The 22,452-nt window shown below is 41.4% G+C and overlaps 1 protein-coding gene across 2 annotated transcripts in view; it reads left to right on the top strand.

Annotated features, from left to right (window-relative positions):
- The window catches only part of LOC144682046 (coiled-coil domain-containing protein 158-like), a 200,675-nt gene that overhangs the window by 173,350 nt on the left and 4,873 nt on the right, over positions 1–22,452 (top strand). For both annotated transcript variants that reach the window (XM_078544325.1, XM_078544317.1), the window contains one exon: positions 21,205–21,414. In XM_078544325.1, coding sequence (XP_078400451.1) covers positions 21,205–21,414 — 210 coding nt within the window. The remainder of the gene's footprint in view (positions 1–21,204; positions 21,415–22,452) is intronic.

Genomic DNA, 22,452 nt, shown 5'->3' with positions numbered 1-22,452 from the left:
TGGGAATTCCGCTCTCTTGGTGATATCTTGCTTCTTGAGGAAGAAGAGGATGAAGTTCCCTTACCTTGTGTATATGGCCTCCATCATCTCCCATATGCTGCACTGAACGACATACGACAAGATATTCACAATGTCTAGAAAGATCCAAAGGCATAAAAAGTGAGGGTGACAGTGATCTTCACAGTCACCAGGTAGGCTGGCCTCATCCACTGTGAGGCTTCAGGTCGAGCTAAAGGAGGTGGCACAGTTCCAAGATCACCTCCTGGTAAATCCAAGCCACATCAAGCATTGCTCCTGACTCATAAGAATTAGGAATACTGTTCCCGGAATACCTGTGCTGGATAGGGCATTCAATGGAGAACCCTCCTCTCTCCTCACAGAACTTCCCTTCTCTGCCTCCTCCTTTCCATCTGCTGACCAAGAGGTACTGCAACAATTGCCCCCATACCTGGGTCCAGTACTCTTCTCTCCTTCCTGACTGTAATCACCAACTGCTAAAAAAAAAACCTCTGACAACACTCTCAGTGTTTCCACCAACTCTGTCTGAGCAAAAGTAAGTCACTTGTAAATTGTTGAGTGCCCCTTTAAATAGCCCTAGGTCAGAACCCATCTTGCCTTTCTGCACTAGTTCTTTTCTTGAGTGATTAGCACGTATGTAGACAGAACCTGCATGCTTAAAGTTTGCAGTCTGGGCATCACATCGGCCAGGTATGCTGTGTGGCTTCAGGATAGCATTCATTACTGTCTTCCGGCACATGCAGATACATCCCCTGCTTGCACCCTCTTTCCACACTTACACCAGGCAGGAAGCAGCCAGTGGCACAACACACATTCAGTTAGTGGCAAAAGACCTCAGAAGTGCCGCTACAAGAGGCTATGTGACCCAAGATTGCCTCTGAGTGTCATCTTATTGGATACTACTGTGACAAAATCAAATAGCTCAAAAAAATTAAAGCTTCCAGCAGTAATTTTCTTTTCTCATTGGATGTATGGAGCAAATAAATGCATAAAAATGCTGAAAAAAGTAACTTAGTATGACCACTTACTCCATCTTGCCCTCCTGAATTTTCACACAGTAGCTGCTCTCTACATCCCTGCCCATCCCCTCACCCCACTGTGCCACTGACACAGTCCTGTTAAAAAAAAACAACCAACCCTTGTACATCTCCCTCATTGGTGCCCATCAATTCATGTCTTTCCATTCAACATCAAGGAAGCAACATGTCACCCTTCAACTAACTCCTAGGTACTGAAGCAGTCCATGTCCGCATGCAGCAATTTAAATGCGTGTTTTCAGTGGGAGGACACATAAAATAGGGTGCCAAAATCAGCAGCCCACCCACCGTATTTAAATAAAAAGCCAATTGACATGATAACATGCTGCCATGCCATAAAATGGTTGGCATGGGCAGTTGGGCAGAATTGGGCAGGCTGCTTTTTTAAAAATGTTTTTAAAAGGGTGGGAAGTAAGGGTGAGTACTGTCTTTGGGGGTGCCCTTTGCGGATTGGGGCCCCCAAGATAGAACCCCCCCCCCCACTTATGTTCCTACCCACTTGCTCCATCAAACACACCACCCCCCTGCCCACTCTCTAACCTGCCCAAACTCTCCCTGCCCAAGACTGTGGACTTACCTGGCTCCAGGATCCATGGACCTTCTTCTTGTTCCTGGTTGCAGTCCCAACAGCGCCCACAAATACGCTCTGGCGCTGCTGGGACTGATGAAGCTGCCAGGCAATCGGATTGGGGAAAGAGGGAGCTATTCCGTTCGGATGGGCTCCACTTGAATCAGGCTGGGACCAGAGTCCTGGCGAATTGCATAACTAATGTTGTAGATAGGGCTTCAAACTAAATAGTTGGGGGGGGGTGGAGGAACAAAAATAAAAACAAAAATACCTGGAAAAACTACCTGGCTTTTATCTTAGTTGGGGGGGGAGGGTTCAGTTGCATGAAAATATAAAAAATCAAAGTTTAAGGAGAGGGTAAGAGTGCAGGTTAGTGACGAGACTGATTGTTACCAAAAAGTGAAAGAAAGGGACAGAGTGTGTGAATGCCAAAGAATCATATAAGAGTGGAGAAAATTGACAACAGGAGAAACTTAAAGGCTTTGTATCTGAATGCGCGTAGCATTCAGAATAAAACTAATGAGTTAACAGCGCAAATAGAGATAAATAGGTATGATTTGCTGGCGATTACTGAGACGTGGTTACAGGGAGAACAGGTATGGGAGTTGAATATCCAAGGGTACTCAGTGTTTCGGAAGGATAGGGAGGAAGGAAAAGGAGGTGGTGTAGCTTTGTTAGTAAAGGAAGAGATCAGTGCTATAGTGAGGAATGATATAGGCACTGGAGAGCAAGACATAGAGTCAGTCTGGGTAGAAATAAGAAATAGCAAGGGAAAGAAGTCCTTGGTGGGAGTAATCTACATTCCCAAGCAGTAGTTCAGCAGTAGGGCACAGTATAAACCAGGAAATACTGGGAGCATGTAGGAAAGGCATGGCAATAATCATGGGTGATTTTAATATGCATATAGACTGGGCTAATCAAATTGGCAAGGGTAGCCTCGAGGGAGAGTTCATAGAGTGCATTAGAGATTGTTTCTTGGAGCAATATGTTGTGGAACCAACCAGGGAGCAGTTTTGTGTAATGAGATGGGATTAATTAATGATCTCAGAGTAAAGAATCCTCTAGGGAAGAGTGATCATAGCATGCTAGAATTTCAAGTTCAGTTTGAGAGCAAGAAACCTGAGCCCCACACTAGTGTTCTGGAGTTAAACAAAGGTAACTACATAGGCATGAGGGCAGATTTGGCCCTCGTGGACTGGGCAGGAAGACTACAAGGTAGGACAGTTGATGAACAGTGGCAGATATTTAAGGAGATATTCAATTCCACCCAAGTAAAATATATTCCAAAGAGGAAGAAAGATGGTAAGAGGGGGAAAAAAGCATCCATGGCTAAGCAAGGAAGTTAAAGATAACATAAAGGCAAAAACTAAGGCATACCAAATTGCACAGGTCAGTGGCAGGCTGGAAGATTGGGAAACTTTTAACGATCAACAAAGGGTTACGAAAACAATAATAAAAAGAGCAAAGGTAAATTATGAAAGAAAACTAGCGCAAAATATAAAAATTGATAGCAAAAGCTTCTACAAGTATAGAAAAGGAAAGAGAGTAGCTAAAGTGAATGTTGGTCCCTTGGAGAATGAGACTGGGAAGTTAATAGTGGGGAATGCAGAAATGGCAGAGACGCTTAATCAATATTTTGCCTCAGTTTTCACGGTGGAGGACACTACTACCACCCCAATAGTAACAGGTAAAGCAGAGGATATAGAGAAGGAGGAACTTAGAGCAATCACCATCACTAGAGAAAAAGTACTGAGCAAACTATTGGGATTAAAGGGTGACAAGTCCCCAGGACCTGATGGCCTACATCCCAGGGTCTTAAAGGAAGTGGCAGCAGAGATACTGGATGCATTGGTAATAATATTCCAAAATTCCCTGGATTCTTGAAAGGTTCCAGTGGATTGGAAAAATGTTAATATAACGCCCTTATTCAAAAAGGCGGGGAGGCAGAAAGTAGGAAACTATTGACCAGTTAGTTTAACGTCTGTCATTGGGAAATTGTTGGAATCCATTATTAAGGAAGTAGTAATGGGGCATTTGGAAAGTCAAAATGCAATCCGTCAGAGCCAGCATGGTTTTATGAAGAGTAAATTGTGTTTGACTAATTTGCTAGAGTTCTTTGAAGATGTGACAAGCAAAGTGGATAATGGGGATCCTGTAGATGGATATCTGGGCTTCCAGAAGGCCTTTGATAAGGTGCCGCACAAAAGATTAATACACAAGATAAGATCACACTGAGTTAGGGGTAATATATTAGCTTGGATAGAGGATTGGCTAACCAACAGAAAGCAGAGAGTCGGAATAAATGGGTCTTTTTCTGGATGGCAAGCTGTAACTAGTGGGGTGCCATAGGGTTTGGTCCTTGGGCCCCAACTATTTACAATCTATATTAATGACTTAGATTCAGGGATAGAAGGTACTATAGCTAAATTTGCAGATGACACCAAAATAGATGGCAAAGTAAGTTGCAATGAAGAAATAAGAAATTTACAAATGGATATGGACAGGTTAGGTGAGTGGGCCAAAATTTGGCAGATGGAGTTTAATGTGGATAATTGTGAGGTTATCCATTTTGGTTGGAAGAATAAAAAGGCGATTTATTATTTAAATGGAGAGAAACTTCCGAATGCTTCAGTGCAGAGGGATCTGGGTGTCCTCGTGCACGAATGGCTGAAAGCTAGTGTGCAGGTCCAGCAGGTAATAAGGAAGGCAAATGGAATTTTGGCATTTATTGCTAAAGGAATAGAGTATAAAAATAGGGAAGTGTTGTTGCATCTGTACAAAGCATTGGTGAGACCACATCTGGAGTACTGTGCACAGTTTTGGTCACCTTACTTGAGGAAGGATATAGTTGCATTGGAGGCGGTTCAGAGGGGGTTCACTAGATTGATTCCAGAGATGTGGGGCTTGTCTTATGAGGAGAAATTGAGCAGTTGAGGCTTATACTCGCTAGAGTTTAGAAGGATAAGAGGAGATCTAATTAAGGTATATAAGATGCTAAACGTGGAGTGGATGTTTCCCCTTGTGGGGCATTCTAGAACGAGAGGACATCGTTCTAGGCTACGGGGTGGTAGTTTTAAATCAGAGATGAGGAGGAATTACTTTTCTCAAAGGGTCGTGAATCTGTGGAATTCACTACCTCAGAGTGCAGTGGATGCCGGGATGCTGAATAAATTTAAGGAGGAGATAGATAGATTTTTAATTAGTAACGGGTTGAAAGGTTATGGGGAGAGGGCGGGAAATTGGAGTGGAGGCTGAAATGAGATCAGCCATGATCGTATTGAATGGCGGGGCAGGCTCGAGGGGCTGAATTGCCTACTCCTGCTCCTAGTTCTTATGGCTCCCCCACCCCGTAATGTACTGTTCCTGGACAATATTCAGACTTGGGCTAATAGGCGGCAAATCACATTCGTGCCAGGCAATGAACATATCCAGCACAAATTTAATCACCTCCTTTTGACACTCAACGACACTATCATCACTGAATTCTCACCTTCTGGGAATCCTGGGGATTAGCGTTGACCAGAAACTTAACAAAACTCTGTGGCGTGTAGCTCACCTCCCAACTCCCCATATCTTTTCCACCATTTACAAGGTACAGTCAGGAATGTGATGGAACATTTCTAACCTGCCTGGGTGAGTGCAGCTCCAGCTTGTTAAAGCAACCTGCTTGTTTGGCACTTCATTCAAAACCTTAAACATTCACTCCCTTCACTGCTATTGGACAGGTCCTTCTAAATCACAGCCTCCATCACCTAGAAGAACAAAGACAGCAGATGTATGGAAACACCACCGCCTGCAAGTTCCCCTCCAAGTCATGCACCATTCTGACATGGAACTGTATCGCGGTTCCTTCACCGATCTGACAGTACTGGGAATGTCTATACCACCTGGACTGGCAGCTCATCACCACCTTCTCAAGGGCAATGGATGGACAATAAATGCTGGCTTTGCCAGCGATGTCCACATCCCATGAATGATTAAAAAAATGAATGGAAAATTTGGCAAAGTGGTGCAAAATAATATTTATAATTCTAATAAAGAACAGAAACTTGACAACATGACATTTCCTCATACACCCTTGTGCATACCATTGTGCGACTACAAAACTTTTACTATTCATATTGCTCCCAAATGGTGCAACACCTGCAGTTTCAGCAGAGATAATCTGCAGGCTGTGCAGATCCCTGCTCTGACTGTGAAGATGCTCTTGGCTGAAGACCTCTGGGTTTTGGTGTCCATGAAGGCCCTGCCAAAGGCTGTTGCATCTGCACATGTGCACAATTAGACATAGCATATGTATGCAAGGCAACCTATTGGGTACTGACTGGGGTAGGGAGAAAGGTTGTCACTGAAAAGTCAAAGGGCTTTACATGGAGTTTCCATTTCAATTACAATTCAGTCAGTCTAACCTCACTGGGGTGGACGGGGAGAGAAACTATTGGAAAAATTTTGAGGGACAACATAAATCGTTACTTAGGCACAGATTATATTTCAATAATTTTGACTTTTTTGATTAGTTCGTGGGATGTTGTTTCACTGGAAAGGATAATATATATTACCCATTCCTAACTGCCCATGAGGAGATGATGATGAGCAATTTTCTTGAACTTCTATAGTCCATGTGGTTAACTCTCAGTGCTGTGAGGGAGTTCTAGGAGTTTAACCCAGCTATGACGAAGGAACAGCGATACATTTCCAAGCCAGAATGGTGCATGACTTGGATGGGAACATGCAGGTGATGGTGTTCTCATGCATCTGCTGTTCTTGATCTTCTAGAGAGGAGAGGTCACAGGGTTTGGAAGGTGCTGTCAAAGGAGGCTTGGTGAGTTGCTGCACTGCCACTTGTCGATGTTACACACTACTACCTCTGTGCACCTGTGAAGTGTTTTCCTCTGATTCCCTTTGGCTTCAATTTTGCTAGGGCTCCTTGATGCTACACTCAGTCAAATGTTGCTTTGATGTCAAGGGCAGTCACTCTCATCTCGCCTCTGGAATTCAATACTTTAGTTAATATTTGTAATGAGGTCTAGAGCTGAGTGGCCTTGGCAGAACCCAACAGAGCATCAGTGAATTATTTGCGACCAACTGCTGCTTGATGTCACTCTGGATGACAACCTTCAAGGTAATATTTGACGAGTGTGCCATCATGGAGGCCTATAAAATTGAAGTCAATGAGGATCGGTGGGGGTAGGCTCTGTACTGGTTGGAGTCATACCTAGTACAAAGGAAGATGGTTGTTGTTGTTGGAGGTCAATCACCCTCAGTGCATTGCTGCAGGAGTTCCTCAGGGTAGTGTCCTAGGCCCAACCATCTTCAGTTGCTTCATCAATGACCTTCCTAAGGTCAGAAGTGGATGTTTGCTGATGAATGGATAGTGTTAAACTTCATTCAACTCTGCAGCTGCTGAAGCAGTCCGTACCCACAAGCAATACCTGGACATCATTCAAGTAACTTTTGTGCCACCAAAAGCCAGGTAATGACCATTTCCAACAAGAGAAAATCTAATCACCTCCCCATAGACATTCTACAGGATTACCATCACTGAATTCCCCCATCACCAACATCCTGGGGGTTATGACTGACCAGACACTTTGCTGATGATTGAGAGCAGACTGATGGGGCAGTAGTTGGCCAGGTTGGATTTGTGCTTCGTCTTGAGGACAAGACATACCTGGGCAATTTTCTATTTCGTCAGGTAGATGCCAATGTTGTGACTATATTGGCACAGCTCAGCTAAAGGCATGACTAGGTCTGGAGCAGAAGCCGAGAACCCTGCAACCAGCATGTTATTGTATTCAATGTACTTGGACGTTTCTTGATATCGCATGGACTGAATCTAATTGGCTGAAGCCAGGCCACCGCGATCGTGGACACCTCGGAAGGTGGATCATCCACATGACACCTGGCTGAAGATGGCTGCAAACAATTCAGCATTGTCTTTTGCATTCACTTGCTGGTCTCTGCCGTCATTACAGATGGGGTTAAGCATGAAGCCTGCTCCCCTTATAAGTTATTCAATTGTAGCATGCTGCTTCTAATTGTTAGCACACATGAAGTCCTCTCTTATAGCTTCACTAGGTTGCTGCCTCATATTTGGGTATGCTCACTGATGCTCATAGCATGCTCCTCTGCACTCCTCAGTGAACCAGGCTTCGTCCCCATGGATTGATGATAATGGTAGAGTGAGAACGTGAGGTTACAGATCGTGGGGAGATACAATTCTGCTACTGCTGATGGCCCACATCACTTCACGGATGCCCAGTTTTGAGCTGCCAGATCTGTTCTGAATCTATGCCATTTAGCATTGTGAGGGTGCCACATAACACGATGGAAGGTATGTTCATTATGAAAACGAGACTTCGTCTCCACAAGAGCTGTGCCGTGGTCACTCCTGCCAATACTGTCATGAACAGGTGCAACCGCAACAGGTAAATTAGGTCAAATAGTTTTTTTCCTCTTACTGGTTCTCTCACTACCTGCCGCAGGCCCATTCTGGAAGCTATGTCCTTCAGGACTTGGAAGTCCCCCACCCAGAGTACATTCTATGTCATTGCTACCTTCAGCGCTTCTTCTAAGTGGTGTTTAACATGGAGGAGCACTAATTCATCAGCTGAGGGAGTGTGGTAGGTTGTAGACAGCAGAAGGCTTCCTTGCCTATGTCTGACCTGATGCCATGAGACTTCATGGAGTCCAGAGTCATTGTTGAGAACTCCAAGAGTAACTGCATCTCATCTGTACACAACTGTGCTGCTACCTTTGGTAGGTTTGTCCTGTTGGTGGGACAGGACATAACCAGGGATGGTGATGGAGGAAACTGAGATGTTGATTCTGAGAGTATGGTATGTCAAACTGTTGCTTCACTGTTCCGCAGGACAAGGCTCCCAATTTTAACACAAGTCCCCAGATGTTAGTGAGCTTTCTGGGATCGACTGGGCAGGTTGTGTTCACGTCATGTCCAGGGACGATGCAGAGTCATTGCCGGTTTTATTCCTCTTAAACTTTTGTGTAACAACTTGATACAACTGAGCTGCTTACTCGACCATTTCAGAGGGCACTTGAGACTCAACCACATGCTGCGGGTCTGGAGTCACACAATGTATAGAAAATTTGCTGTCCTGGCCGGGCCTAAAGAGCATTAGTAAGCCAGGTGAATTTTTACGACAATCTGTAGTTTCATAGCCACCACTACTGATAATTACATAAATCTGGAAAAAAAATAACAATTTAAATTCCCTAGCTGCCACGGTAAGATTGAACTTAGGTCTCAGAATCAGTAGTCCATGCCTATGAATTTTTAGTCCAATAACAATCGCTATGCCACCACATCCTATTTAAATATAGGGGGCATGATTAAGGAGTTTCCAGGAGATACAAAAATTGGCCGAGTGGTTGAACAAAAGGGCAAGTTTAAGTAGGTACCAGATCAAACACAAGGGAAATAGAAACCAATAAAGGTGAATGAGATAAAATAGCCAAATGGAAATGCTAGATATTGCCTGACCTGCTGAATATTTCCAGCATCTTCTGTTTTTATTTCACATCTACGGTATTTTGTTTTCTTGGTGTTTAATTCACTGCCACTTCTCCCCCAAGAATGTCCACCTTGAAGTTCTGCTCTTCTGTGAAAGGACTTTTGTTTGTCTCTTTTACCTTGTTCACCTTCATTGTTTTCTCTTTCCCTTTTTGTATTTGATTAGGAGCTGCCCAAATTTTGCCTTTATGCTCTTTCCCCTTCGATCACACCTGTTTCCTGACTCTGAATTTGCTTAAAACTTGTTACATCTCTAACTTTTTTCAGTTCTGATGTAAGGTCAATGACCCGAAAAGTTAACTCTTTCTGTCTCCACAGATGCCGCCTGACCAGCTGAGTATTTTCAACATTTTTTTGCTTTTATTTCAGGCTTCCTAATATGTTTGTATGTGGAATCAGCTTTCATTCTTCTTACCTTTCTCAGACCAGCACTAGCTGTCACAACCGAAACATAGCCAGCAGTCAAGTCCTTTAAATTGTCATGCTCTTTCTTATAGCAATACATTAGTTTATGTACAGATTGTATTTATATACATCATAGATACTTGTCTGTAGACCTATAGCTCTAATGCATCAATTGTCTGCTTAGTTATGAATGGGTCATGCTGAACTAAGATGTCAGTCTCCAAGAACTATTTACAAGGAGGACAAAAAATTATTGTCCATCAAATAGAAACAACTGGGACAAAACCAGAAGCTAAATTTTTAATCATTATTGGAGAGAATCACAGCACAAACACATCACATGTTGCTGTAGATTCTTCCATAATAGACCTGAGCACTTTTTCTTACAAGTTTTTTTTTAACACTTATGTTTGAGTTTTACAAAACAAAGAAAGACAAATAAAACATGTCATCTGTGCTTCTGATGTGACCGCTGATTCAAGGCTACAGACTATTGTAAGTGCAACATTGCATGAAGTACATTTACTTCATACCTTATAGGGAATATTGCATTAATTTTGACAATATTAAAAAGGGGTATACATTCAGTTTATAGTTCCAGGGCAAAATGATATGATGTTTCCCATGCATTGAAAAACTTGGAGGGTGAGAAAAACAATATGCTAAGAGGCAAAGTTTCTTGTTTTAAAAATACTAAATTGTGTTGTTGTCGGTAATGTTTCAGTGTTAGACTAAGACCATAATTTTGATTCAGTGTAAAACAATGCAATCTGAAGCAGGAAATCGTAGATCAGCCTACAAATGTGACCAGTTTTAAAACCACATCTAGTAACAGTTTGAAATCCCTCCTTTTTAGCATTGCAACTTTCCAGACCATCAAGCAATCTTTAGATCAATAAGGGGTTAAATGCAATGAAAGCTGGTGGATATCTTACTGAGCTCCTTATGGATGTTGAAAGGCAGCATTCTGGTATCAAAAGTGTGGGATATTGCATTATCATGTTAAACAATAAAAGGAATGAATTGGTTAATTAAGATTTGACTGAGTTACTCAATTATTTCATACGAAATAATCCCAAACTGCATGAGTCAATTTCCTTGACAATGTCAATGCTGGGAAACAATGGCTGCAATGCTTCCGATTTGAGAACCAAGTTGAATAAAATGTAAATTAGCAATGAGGCAATCAACACACAAAATGGTGAAATTTGCAGCATGCATAGCTTATTTTGCTATTGCAGGAAATCCTGGGGCATTTTGCTTTCATTGTAGATTTGTTTTTAAGGTTTCGCATGTGCCCAAAGTGTGCAGAAAAGCTACTGACCAGCAATGTCATCCATAGTGTTATGGCACGAGTGATGGTGAATGCCGAGCAGCCCAAATCCCAGAGGGAAACTTGAAACAGCTTTTGAAACTTGAAAACAGTTTTTGTAATTTGTATAGTATGAGGAGAAGTTCTGAAATCAGGAAATGAAGTTCCCAACTCCTTGTGATGACTTTATAGTAAAGTAAACATTTATTAAAAGAATAAAGGGAACAAAACACAATTACACTTTAATACAAGAATGGCTTTACACAGTAAACAGTACTTTAAAACAGTTCCACAAGATCTTAATTTAACTACCCACAGAGCCAACCGTCCTCTTTTCCATTCAGCAACTATCCTTATAGATTTCAAAATCTATAGAATTCCAGTAATTTTTACCACACAGTGCCTTTTTTCCCTGGGGTGTCTTCTGAGGCTGACCTGTTCTCCTGGTCTGGCCTTGTTCACACTGTCTTCTGGGAGATCTGACCAGCTATCTTGCTGTCTTCTGGGAGGTCTAAAACAGCTACTCCCACCTAGACTTCTGTATTTCCTTAAATGCATGTCTCAACCAGTCTCTTCAGAAATGCTTCCTTCCCAGAATTGATTAAACGCTTCTTTACTTTAGCTCTTAGGTTTAAAAAAGTAAACTTACCCTATTTTTACCTTATTTACTTTACTTTTTTACAACCTGCATGTGTACTGCTTTGAACTAAAACAACTCAATTCAAAATTACTCCTGTTATTGTTTTATGTAAATCACTGATTGAAGTTCCTCTTGGTTCATTAACATATCAAAACCACTTCTTACTGTTGGTCTTAGACTCTTGCAGTCACTCTAGCTATTACTATATTTACAAACCCCCAACAGCCTGTCTCCCATTACATACGAAATATGACAGTGATATTACCAGATGAAAAATATTACAATTTTTTGTTTTCTTGAGACCTCCCCCTTTAGAAAATGAACCATCATCATTCAAAAAGATGGTTTAATTTTCTCAACCTCTTTACTATTAATTACTACTTAACTCTATACACTATACATTATAAAATACATGCCTTAACATAATAATATACCCAAGGTTTCAGTAAAAATAGAGTCCATTTCAGTCCTTTTTTCCAGGTTTCACATATCCAATCTTCCTTACAACTTAAACCCATGATAATACATCTGCAATTAGGTTTTCTCGTCCAGCCACATGTATAATTTGCAAGTTAAATGGTTGCAACAATAGACTCCATCTAAACAGTCTCGCATTCCGGTTTCAGAACTTTTCCAAAAATCTGGATGGGTTATGGTTAGTGTAAACAATTGTTTCTGATGAATTCTGGGCAACATAAATTTCAAAATGGTGCAATGCCAATGCCAAACTCTGTTTTTCCTTCTCAATGGTTGAGTATTTCTGTTGATGACTTCTTTAAAAAATATCCCAAAGGCTTTTCAATATCTGTGTCATCTTCCTGCAACAATACAGCATCAATACCCACATCACTTGCATCAACTGCCAATTTAAACTGCTTGGCATAATTCGGTGTTGTTAAAACTGGTGCTGTTGTCAACACAGTTTTCAGAATTTTGAATGCATTTTGGCACTGATGTCTAGCTGAACATCTTGTTCATTTTTTAGATTTCAATTAATGGAGCAACCACACTGCTAAAATTTGGCACGAACTTCCTGTAAAAATCACTCATGCCCATAAATCATAAAACTTCCCTTTTCATTGAAGACACTGGGAACTCATCAATCGCCTTTATTTTTACAACTCGTGGGGCCATCTTACCATGTCCAACAGTATGGCCTAAATATGTCAGCTGTGCTTTCACATATTCACTCTTAGCCAAGTTCACCACCAGATCGAATAGTTCTCCCAGATGCTGTAAGTGTTCCTCCCATGTTTGACTGAATATCACCAAATCATCAGTGTACACAGCAGTGACTCAGTCCAGCGATAACCTTATTCGTTAGTCTCTGGAAGGTTTCTGGTAGTTTTCATACCAAACAGCATGATTTTGAACTGATAAAGTCCATCTGGTGATACAAAATCTGAAACCTCTGTTGCCCTTTCCGATAGAGGTACCAGCCAATATCCTCTCAGCAAATTAATCTTTGTAATTAACTTTGATTGTCCCACTTCCCATTGTCTTCCAAACGTGGATTAAGATATGAATCCGCTTTCGTCACTGCATTTACCATTCGATAATCCACACAGCCTTTGTGTTCCATCCGGCTTCGGTACCATCACAATAGGTGAACTCCAATTGCTGCAACTCAACTCAATAATATCATTCTTGAGCATAAATTAAATTTTTTTTCTCACTTGTGATAATTTTACTGGATTCAACCCATAAGGATATTGCTTGATTGGAATAGAATTCCCCACATCTACATCATGTACAGCTAGCTACCTTTGTTTTTCACAATTTATTCCCACAGATAGTTCTGTGTGACTGCAATAGCTCTCTCAAGTCACTTCGATTCTTATCTGGAAGGTAACGCAGTATTTCATTCAGATTTTTCAGCTCTTCCCCATGGACCAATTGAATTTGAGGAAAGTCAATTTCAGAATCTTCCATCTCTAATTCCTTTTCCTGATTCACCACTACTTATACTACTTCATTTTGGTTATCCTCCCTATCAAAGTACTTTTTGAGCATATTTATACGACATACCCTCTGGGTTTTTCTTCTACCTGGAGTTCTTTTCAAATAATTCACTTCAGTTAATTTCTTTTCAATTTGGTAAGGCCCACTAAACTTGGCTTTTAATGGTTCGCCTGATACTGGCAACAAAACTAACTTTTTCCCCAGCTACAAAGCTACAAGTCTTTGCCTTCCCACCTGCTTCTGTCTTCATCACCTGCTGTGATATTTTTAAATGATCTTTAGCTAATTCACATGCTGTGTTCAATCTTTCCCTGAACTTTGATACATAGTCCAAGATTGCAGTTTCTGAATTCCTACTCACTAACTTCTCCTCCTTCTCCTCTCCGACACTGAACGTTCAGTGCTCAGCAAAGGACTCAGTTTCATACCCTTACGCCCTCATCTCAATGAATTTTGGGGTCGGAACGATGCTGAACTCTTCTTCCGCCGCCTTCATCTCCATGCTCACTTTTTTGGGCAGGAGTCCTCCCCCCGTTCAACGGATCCTTTTACCCACCTCCAATATTCTCCCTCCACCTGGACCCCTCCCTCTGGATTCTTACCTTCTCTTGATCTTTTCATTGAGAACTGTCGGCGTGACATTAGTCGTCTCAATTTCTCTGCTCCTCTCACCCATTCTAACCTGTCTCTCTCTGAACTTGCTGCACTCCGTTCTCTCAAGTCCAACCCTAACATTGTCATCAAACCCGCTGACAAGGGTGGTGCTGTTGTTGTCTGGCGCACTGACCTCTACCTCGCGAAGGCTGAGCGTCAACTCACCGACACTTCCTCCTACTTCTCCCTGGACCATGACCCCACCACTGAACATCAAACCATTGTTTCCAGGACTGTCACTGACCTCATCTCCTCTGGAGATCTTCCACCTATTACTGGCTTTTTGTCCCAACAAACCCCCCCCACCCCCATCCCCCAAACCAACTTATATTTCACCCCTTTCCTATTTTTACTTAGTTCTGTTGAAGGGTCATGAGGACTCGAAACGTCAACTGTGCTCTTCTCCGACGATGCTGCCAGACCTGCTGAGTTTTTCCAGGTATTTCTGTTTCTGTTTTTGTTTTGGATTTCCAGCATCCGCAGTTCTTTGCTTTTAACTTCTCCTCCATTCTCTTTTTCGGAACAATCTTATCAATGATAGTATCAGCTAATTGCACTTCAGTCTCTTTGCCCTGTCTTCTAGACTCCTCCTCCTCCTGTCTCAACTTATGAGTATGTGATCGTGTTACCACAGTCTGGAAACAAACCAGGATGTTCTTCCTGCAACACACTGTGGATTGTTTTTCCATAGGCTGTTCAACCACAGTAGGTGTAATTAAAATCTGTGACCCAGCTATATTATTAGCTAAAATAAATTAAACCCCTGCAATGGGCAATTTTCCCACTGCTCCTACAATCACTTTACCTGTTTTCAAGCTATTTTTCAAATTCACCATACATAAAGGAATACTTTGTTTCTCCATGAATTCCCATTATTAAAACCTTTTCCTGCAAAATTCCCTCTGGCCAACAAATATCACTATCCCATAACATTAAGGATTGGCTAGCTCCCGTATCCCTTAAAATTTATATATCTTTGCCAACTCCACCTTGTACACATGAAAAGACTTTTCCCTCACAGATGAAATCTTTAAACATGTCTGCAACCTGCCTTTCAGCATTCCTTTGAATAGGCTGGGAACCTATTTTCACACCTTCAGCTAATACTGGTGCTTGGTTTTCTGCTCGAATAAATGCTACCTGTTTGTCCTCTTCTAAAACCGCCGACTTTACAGCACCTTTCATAGTCTCTACTAATCCAAAAGGTTTTCTATGTACCCCCAGCACATTGACTTTGTATGGCCAATCTTATTACAATGAAAACATTTAAGCTTTCTTATATCTCTTCCACTCTCAGCACCCTCCTTTCTAGTCAATGGTGAAATCTCCTTAGAATCTCCAGCTGTTTCTTGTTTTTCTTGACTAACTACCTTCCTCTCACCTTCCCATTTTTTATCCTTCTCAGATTTAAAAGGGTGTCAAAAAGGTTTTGAGTAATGGATCAGCTCATGATCATCTGCTATCTCTACTGCCTGCCTAGCAATTTTAACCCTTTGTTCCTCCACATGGGTTCTTACTACTAAACCATAGAAAAGTTACAGCACAGAAGGAGGCCATTCGGCCCATCTTGTCCATGCCAGCCCGAGGACACCCAGGTGCCCTTTCTAATCCCACCTTCCTGCACCCGGCCCATAGCCCTGCAGCTTACAGCACTTAAGGTGCAGATCCAGGTACTTTTTAAAAAGAGTTTAAAGTTTCTGCCTCTACGACCAACTTGGGCAGCGAATTCCAGACACCCACTACCCTCTGCATAAAAAAGTTCTTCCCCATGTCCCCCCTACACCTTCTGCCACTTATCTTGAATCTATGTCCCCTGGTTCTAGAATTCTCCAAGGGAAACAATTTTATCCTGTCCACTCTATCTATTCCCCTCATAATTTTGTACACCTCAATCAAGTCATCTCTCAGCCTTCTTTGTTCAAAGGAAAATAACCCCAACCTATCCAATCTCTCCTCATAGCTACACTTTTCTAACCCTGGCACATTCTTGTAAACCTCCTCTGCACTCTCTCTAGAGCTATTACGTCCTTCCTGTAATGTGGTGACCAGAACTGCACACAATACTCCAGTTGTGGCCTCGCAGTGTTTTATACAATTCCAACATTATATCTTTACTTTTATATTCTATACCTCTGCCAATGAAGGAGAGCATTCCATATGCCTTCTTTACAACCTTGTCTACTTGAACTGCTGCCTTCAGGGACCTGTGTACTTGTAGGCCAAGATCTCTCACTTCATCTACCCATTTTAGTATAATCCCATTTATTGTGTAATCCCTGTAACTGTTTGACCTCCCTGAATGTATGACCTCACACTTCTCCATGTTAAAATCCATCTGCCACTTTACCGCCCACTCCACCAACCCAACTATATCATTTTGGAGATTATGGCTATCCTCTACACTATCCACTAGTCCAAAAGAATTACTTCTCTAAGGGCTTCATAGGTTCCCTCTATTTTTAATGCCCTGATCCACCTGACACTTTCAAACTTAATATAAGCCTGTCCAGGCTGTTTTCTCACCTTCTCCTAGGAACCAACTCCTAGGCACTCAAAATAGCCTTCTTCACTGCAGCATATTCCCCAGATATTTCTTCTGTTACTTTTCTTATTCATTCATGGGATGTGGGCATCGCTGACTAGGCCAGCATTTATTGCCCATCCATAAATACCCTGTTCAGAGGCATTTAAGAGTCAACCACATTTCTGTGGGTTAGGGGTCACATGTAGGCCTGACCACGTAAGGACAGCAGATTTCCTTCCCTAAAGGGCATTAGTGAACCAGATGGATTTTTACAACAATTGGCAATGGTTTAATGGTAATCATCAGATTTTTAATTCCAGATTGTTTTTTTATTTAATTCAAATTCCACCATCTGCCATGGTGGGATTCGAACCCAGAACCCATTTCTGATTCTCTTTCCTGTCTTCTCATTCTCTTGTCTTGTCTCTCTCTTGCTGCCAGTTCTGTTTGGAATGCCCTTCTTTGTTCCTTTTCTTTTACTTCCAATTCAAGTTTCTTCAGTTCCTTTGCTTGTTCAAATTCAAGCTTCTTCATTTGTAACTGAAGCCTCACTATCTCCAGCTATGACTCACTAGTTTCAGGTATCCCTTCCAGTTTCAAATATTATGCTATTACCTCAATTATGTCTGATTTCCTTACCCCTGTAGGTAATCCTAATTGTAATTTATCTGCCAATTCTATTAACTTAGCTTTAGTTACCTTTTGTAAACCATCCAAAGTTATAACTTCTACTCCCAGACAAGTCTTAGCAACTGCTAAAGCCATTTTGCAGTCTCCCACTTTAAAAGCTCGCAATACCACTCCTGGTAACCATATACTGCTCACCCTCGTCTTTAAATTCACCAATTCCAAGCAAATCAAGGAATTACTCTTTTAATATCCCGCAAAGAGCCCAGCTTTGTTGTGGCTAATGGTAAATGCCAAGCTGCCCAAATCCCAGAGGGAAACTTGAAACAGCTGCCAAAACGGATTTTGCAATTTGTATAGTACAAGGAGAGGTTCTGAAATCAGGAAATGAAGCTCCCAACTCCTTGTGATGATTTTATAGTAAGTAAACATTTATTAAAAGAATAAAGGGAACAAAACAGTTACACTTAAATACAAGAATGGCTTTACACAGTAAACAGTACTTTAAAACAGTTCCACAAGATTTTAATTTAACTACCCTCAGAGCCAACCGTCCTCTTTTCCGTTCAGCAACTATCCTTATAGATTTCAAAATCTATAGAATTCCAGTAATTTTTACCACACAGTGCCTTTTTTCCTTGGGGTGTCCTCTGAGGCTGACAGCACCTGGTTCTCCTGGTTTGGCCTTGTTCACACTGTCTTTTGGGAGTTATGACCAGCTATCCTGCTGTCTTCTGGGAGATCTAAAACAGCTACCCCAGCCTGGGCTTCAGTATTTCCTTAAATGTGTTCCTTCCCTTTGATCTCTCTATTGTCTTCACCAGTCTCTTCAGAAATGCTTTCTTCCCAGAATTGATTAGATGCTTTACTTTAGCTCTTAGGTTTAAAAGAAACTTAAACTTACCCTATTTTACCTTTTTTACTTGCACCTTTTTTTACAACCTGCATACGTCCTCCTTTGAACTAAAACAACTCAATTCAAAATTACTCCTGTTATTGTTTTATGTAAAACACTAATTGAAGTTCTTCTTGGTTCATTAACATATCAAAACCACTTCTTGCTTTTGGCTTTAGACACTTGCCGTCACCAATTACCATATTTACGAACCCCCAACAGCTTGTCTTCCAGTACATAAGAAATATGACAGGGTTATTAACAGAGGGAAAATATGACGTTTTCTTGACACTAGCCCTACTAATTTGTTGCACATATGGCAAAGCAAGTCTAGCTTCCGATACCATCTGAGGCACCTTTATGACAGAGCTACTCTACCTTACCTGGTAGGAGAGCAAACCAGTTTAATTCAGATCCTGTTTATGGCTGAAGTAGTACAAGTTCTATTTGGCTCAAGCCATGATTATCTGTTTTACTCTGTTCAATACTTATGTTTGGCTCTTTAAATACCTCCCCTTCCTTCTAATCATGCCAAAAGGATGTGTTATAAACCAGCACTGTGTAAACACACCTGCCAAACTTTAAAGTTTACACAGGTCAGGTCTAATGAAGCTAATTACAATAAACTATCCCACTGAGCTTTATGGAGGTATGTAATATTTTGTCATCAATCAAGAGTAGAATCGTGCAAGCTAAAACAATGACTTCATATATTCAACACAATGAACTGCAAGAAAGAACAATGATTAGCATAATGATTAGAATTGTCCTTGTCCCAAAAGTTCAAGCGGCCAGTTTCCCTTTGAAAAAACATTCTAACAGCATTTATTGCACAGCCTTTTCAGTTTGAAAACACTCCAGCAATATTTTTCCAAGTTCTTCCCTCACTTCCAGCTTTCATTGTAATGTTCAGACTATCACTACCTGTAATGTAGTAAAACACCCCAAGGCATTTCAAAATTTCACACAAAGCCACATAAGGACATCTTAAGGCTGATAACCAAAAGCTGCTTAGTGAGGTTTTAAGGATTGCCTTAAAAATACTTAGATATGCACTTGAAGTGCCTTAACCTGCAGGGCTATGGACCAAGGACTGCGGTAAAAAAAAGGAAAAGAGAAGCAGAGAGGTTTCGGGAGGAAATTTTAGCTGCAAGCACAGCTGCCAATGATGGTGCAATTAAAACTGGGGATGCAGAAGAGACCAGATTTGGAAGTGCAGAATGACTTCTCTTTCTGCTCCTGCATTTTTAACTGTGGTACCACCCAAGGATCGATCCTTGGCTCCCTCCAATTTCTAATCTACGTGCTGCCCCTCAGCAACAGGTTGTGGGGGCTGGGGTGGTAGGGCTGGAGGAGAGTAGAGGCAGAGAAGAGTGAGGCAATGGTGGGGTGGTGGGGGAGATTTGAAAATTAGGAGAATTTTAAAACAAAGGCATTATTTAACTGAGAGGCAGCATAGGTCATTGAACAAAGGCATGATGGTTGAATTGAACTTGGTGCGAGTTAGAAGGGTAGCAGAGTTCTGGATGGTCTCAAATTTACGGAGGGTAGAATGTGGGAAGCTGGGCAGAAGTACATAGGAATAGTCAAGTCTAGAGGTACCAAAGGCATGGATGAGAGTTTCAGCAACAGACGAACTGAGCCATGGGCCATATATAAGTGGAAACAGGTAGCCTTAGTATCAGCACGGATGTATGGTTGGAAGCTCATTTCAGGATCAACTATGACATCAAGGTTGTGAACAATCTAGTTCAGCCTCATAAAATTGCCAGATTGAGTCAGCAGTGAGGAAATGGAGTTTGTGGTGGGTACCAAAGGCAAGGCTTCAGTCTTCCCAATCCTTAATTGGGAGAAATTTCTGCTTATCCAGTACTGGATGACTGGCGAGCAGTCTGACAATGTGGAGACAGTAGCAGGGTCGAGAGAAGTGGTGATTAGGTTAAGTTTGGTGTAATCAGCATACACATGGAAACTGATACTGTGTTTTCGGATGATGTCACTGAGGAGCAACATGTCAATTAGCAATTAGAAGGAAGCCAAGAATGGATCCTTAGGGGACACCACAGTTAAAAGTGCAGGAGCAGAAAGAGAAGTCACGGCAGGGATTCTCTGACTACAAATAGGTTGGTAAGAATGGACCTGGTGAGTGTAGCACCGCCCAGTTGGGTGAAAATGGAGGGGTGGCTGGAGGAGGGTGGTGTGGTCAACTGTGTCAAAGGCTGCAGGCAGCTCAAGAAGATTAAAGGAGGAATAATTTACTTTTGCCATTATCACACAGGATGTTACTTATATTTTGATAAGAGCTGTTTTGGTACTGTGGCAGGATCAGGAACCTGATTGGAGGGATTCAAATATGGAGTTCCAGGAAAGATGGGCAGAGGCAACAATACGCTCAAGGTTCAATTTTAATTAAATTTCTCCCCCCGTCATCCCTCTAATATTGTGGACTTCGCCACAAATCTTAACTTTGTTGTTAGCAAGAGGTTGAATTGAAGGTATTGAGCTGATCATTTGCTAGCTGAGGTCTACACTTCACCCTTCAGAGGCACAAAACACTAATTCAGGCAGCGGATTTACATGGGACATTTTTATGAAAAGCCCATATTGAAAAAAGATGCTAGAAAATCAATTTACCAACAGTAAAACATCGGTCCAAAACAAGATTTCCCATGACAAGATAAATTTATTTTTCCGATTTTCACGCTTGTTAAACGCACTGGGACGTTTTCCTACGTGAAAGCCTTATACGCACAAACGTTTGCTTACACCTAACTATTGCAACATTTAAAATGGGACTTCAGCCAAGTCTGTTGACCAACTGAAAAAGCAAGCAGGACTGAACCCATGACTTCAGTTACATAAAATAAAGATGTGCACAAGTGCAATAACTCACTTTGATTAGTCATAGAGATCAGTTCTCAGTTGATCTAATGGCAGCAACTCATGTTGATGCATCTAGTGATAGTTAACTATATACTTCAATTACCCAATTACATTTTGCTAAATATAAAAAATGTTTTTCTCCCTGCAGCAGACCACTCATTACAGGTAGGTGGTCCATGTTACACCTCCTCCCCCAGGCGTCAGAGTCCGTCAGAGAGATCACCTGTATCTTCCTTGCTAACTGGCTCATTATGTGAACACAGAAGGGAAACCTCGGTCCTCGATGACCTGTGCACTTCAAGGACCAGCTACATGTCAGCACCATATTCAGAAAATGAACTTCACTTCCAAAGTCACGGTAAGAGAAATTGTGTACCCCATGAGAGAAAAGGGGAGCCACTAAAACTTATTCTAACCTTTTCCTTCTTGTAGCCTTGATGGGGCATTTGACTTTTTGTTGTTTGACTTTTGGTTTGCTTTTGCAGAGCTAACTTTCAACATAAGGTTAGCATCTGCAGTCAATTAAAGGGAGCAAAAGTATCAGACAAATGTATTAATTGGTTATATCAACAACATGAATTGTTGGCTCAAAAATCACATCAGTTGTCAGTTTAGATTGCAAGATTTCAAAACTTTAAGCTTCGAATCCAAACTAAAAACACACGAGTAGATGAGTGCCACTAGCAAAATTACATTAAAAGCCTCACCATTGTTGAACCAGAGTGCCCAAGAAACTTGCAGCAGAAAAGTATCTTCCAAAATGAGGAACTAAGGTTGTGATTAAATAGAACAGAGTATAAAAATAAGTTTAAGCCAAGTTAGTTGGAACTTTTTTTTCTCTAAATACACAAGATTACATAGGATATATATGGTACAGAAACAAGTTATTTGGCCCAACCAGTCTATGCCAGTGTTTATGCTCCACTCTAGTCTCCTCCCATCTTTTCTCATCTAAATCTGCCATTGTAACCACCTATCCCTTCTCCTTCATATGCTTGCCTAGTTTCCCCTTAAATGCATCTATGCTATTCACTTCAACCACTCCCTGTAGCAGCAAGTCCCACATTCTTACCACTCTTTGGGTAAAAAAAAATTTATTCTGAATTTCCTGTTGCATTTCATGGTGACTATATTATGGCCTCTAGGTACGTTTCACCCCAAGCATCCAATCTATCAAAACCTTTCATAATTTTAAAGATTAGGTCACCCCCTCATCCTTTTTTTCAGGAGAAAAGATCCAGCCTGTCAATCTTTTCCTGTTGTGTATATCTACATTTCTGGTATCATCATTGTTAATCTCTAGCACCATCTCCAATGCCTCTATATCCTTTTTAGAATATGGCGACCAGAACTGCAAACAATACTCTGGTCTGACCAAGGTTTGATAGCATAACTT

This window comes from Cetorhinus maximus, chromosome 1 (genome assembly GCF_964194155.1).
Source record: "Cetorhinus maximus chromosome 1, sCetMax3.hap1.1, whole genome shotgun sequence".
Classification (NCBI taxonomy): Eukaryota; Metazoa; Chordata; class Chondrichthyes; order Lamniformes; family Cetorhinidae; genus Cetorhinus; species Cetorhinus maximus.
The sequence above is the reverse complement of the archived record's forward strand: the minus strand, read 5'-3'. Positions and strand labels throughout refer to the sequence as shown.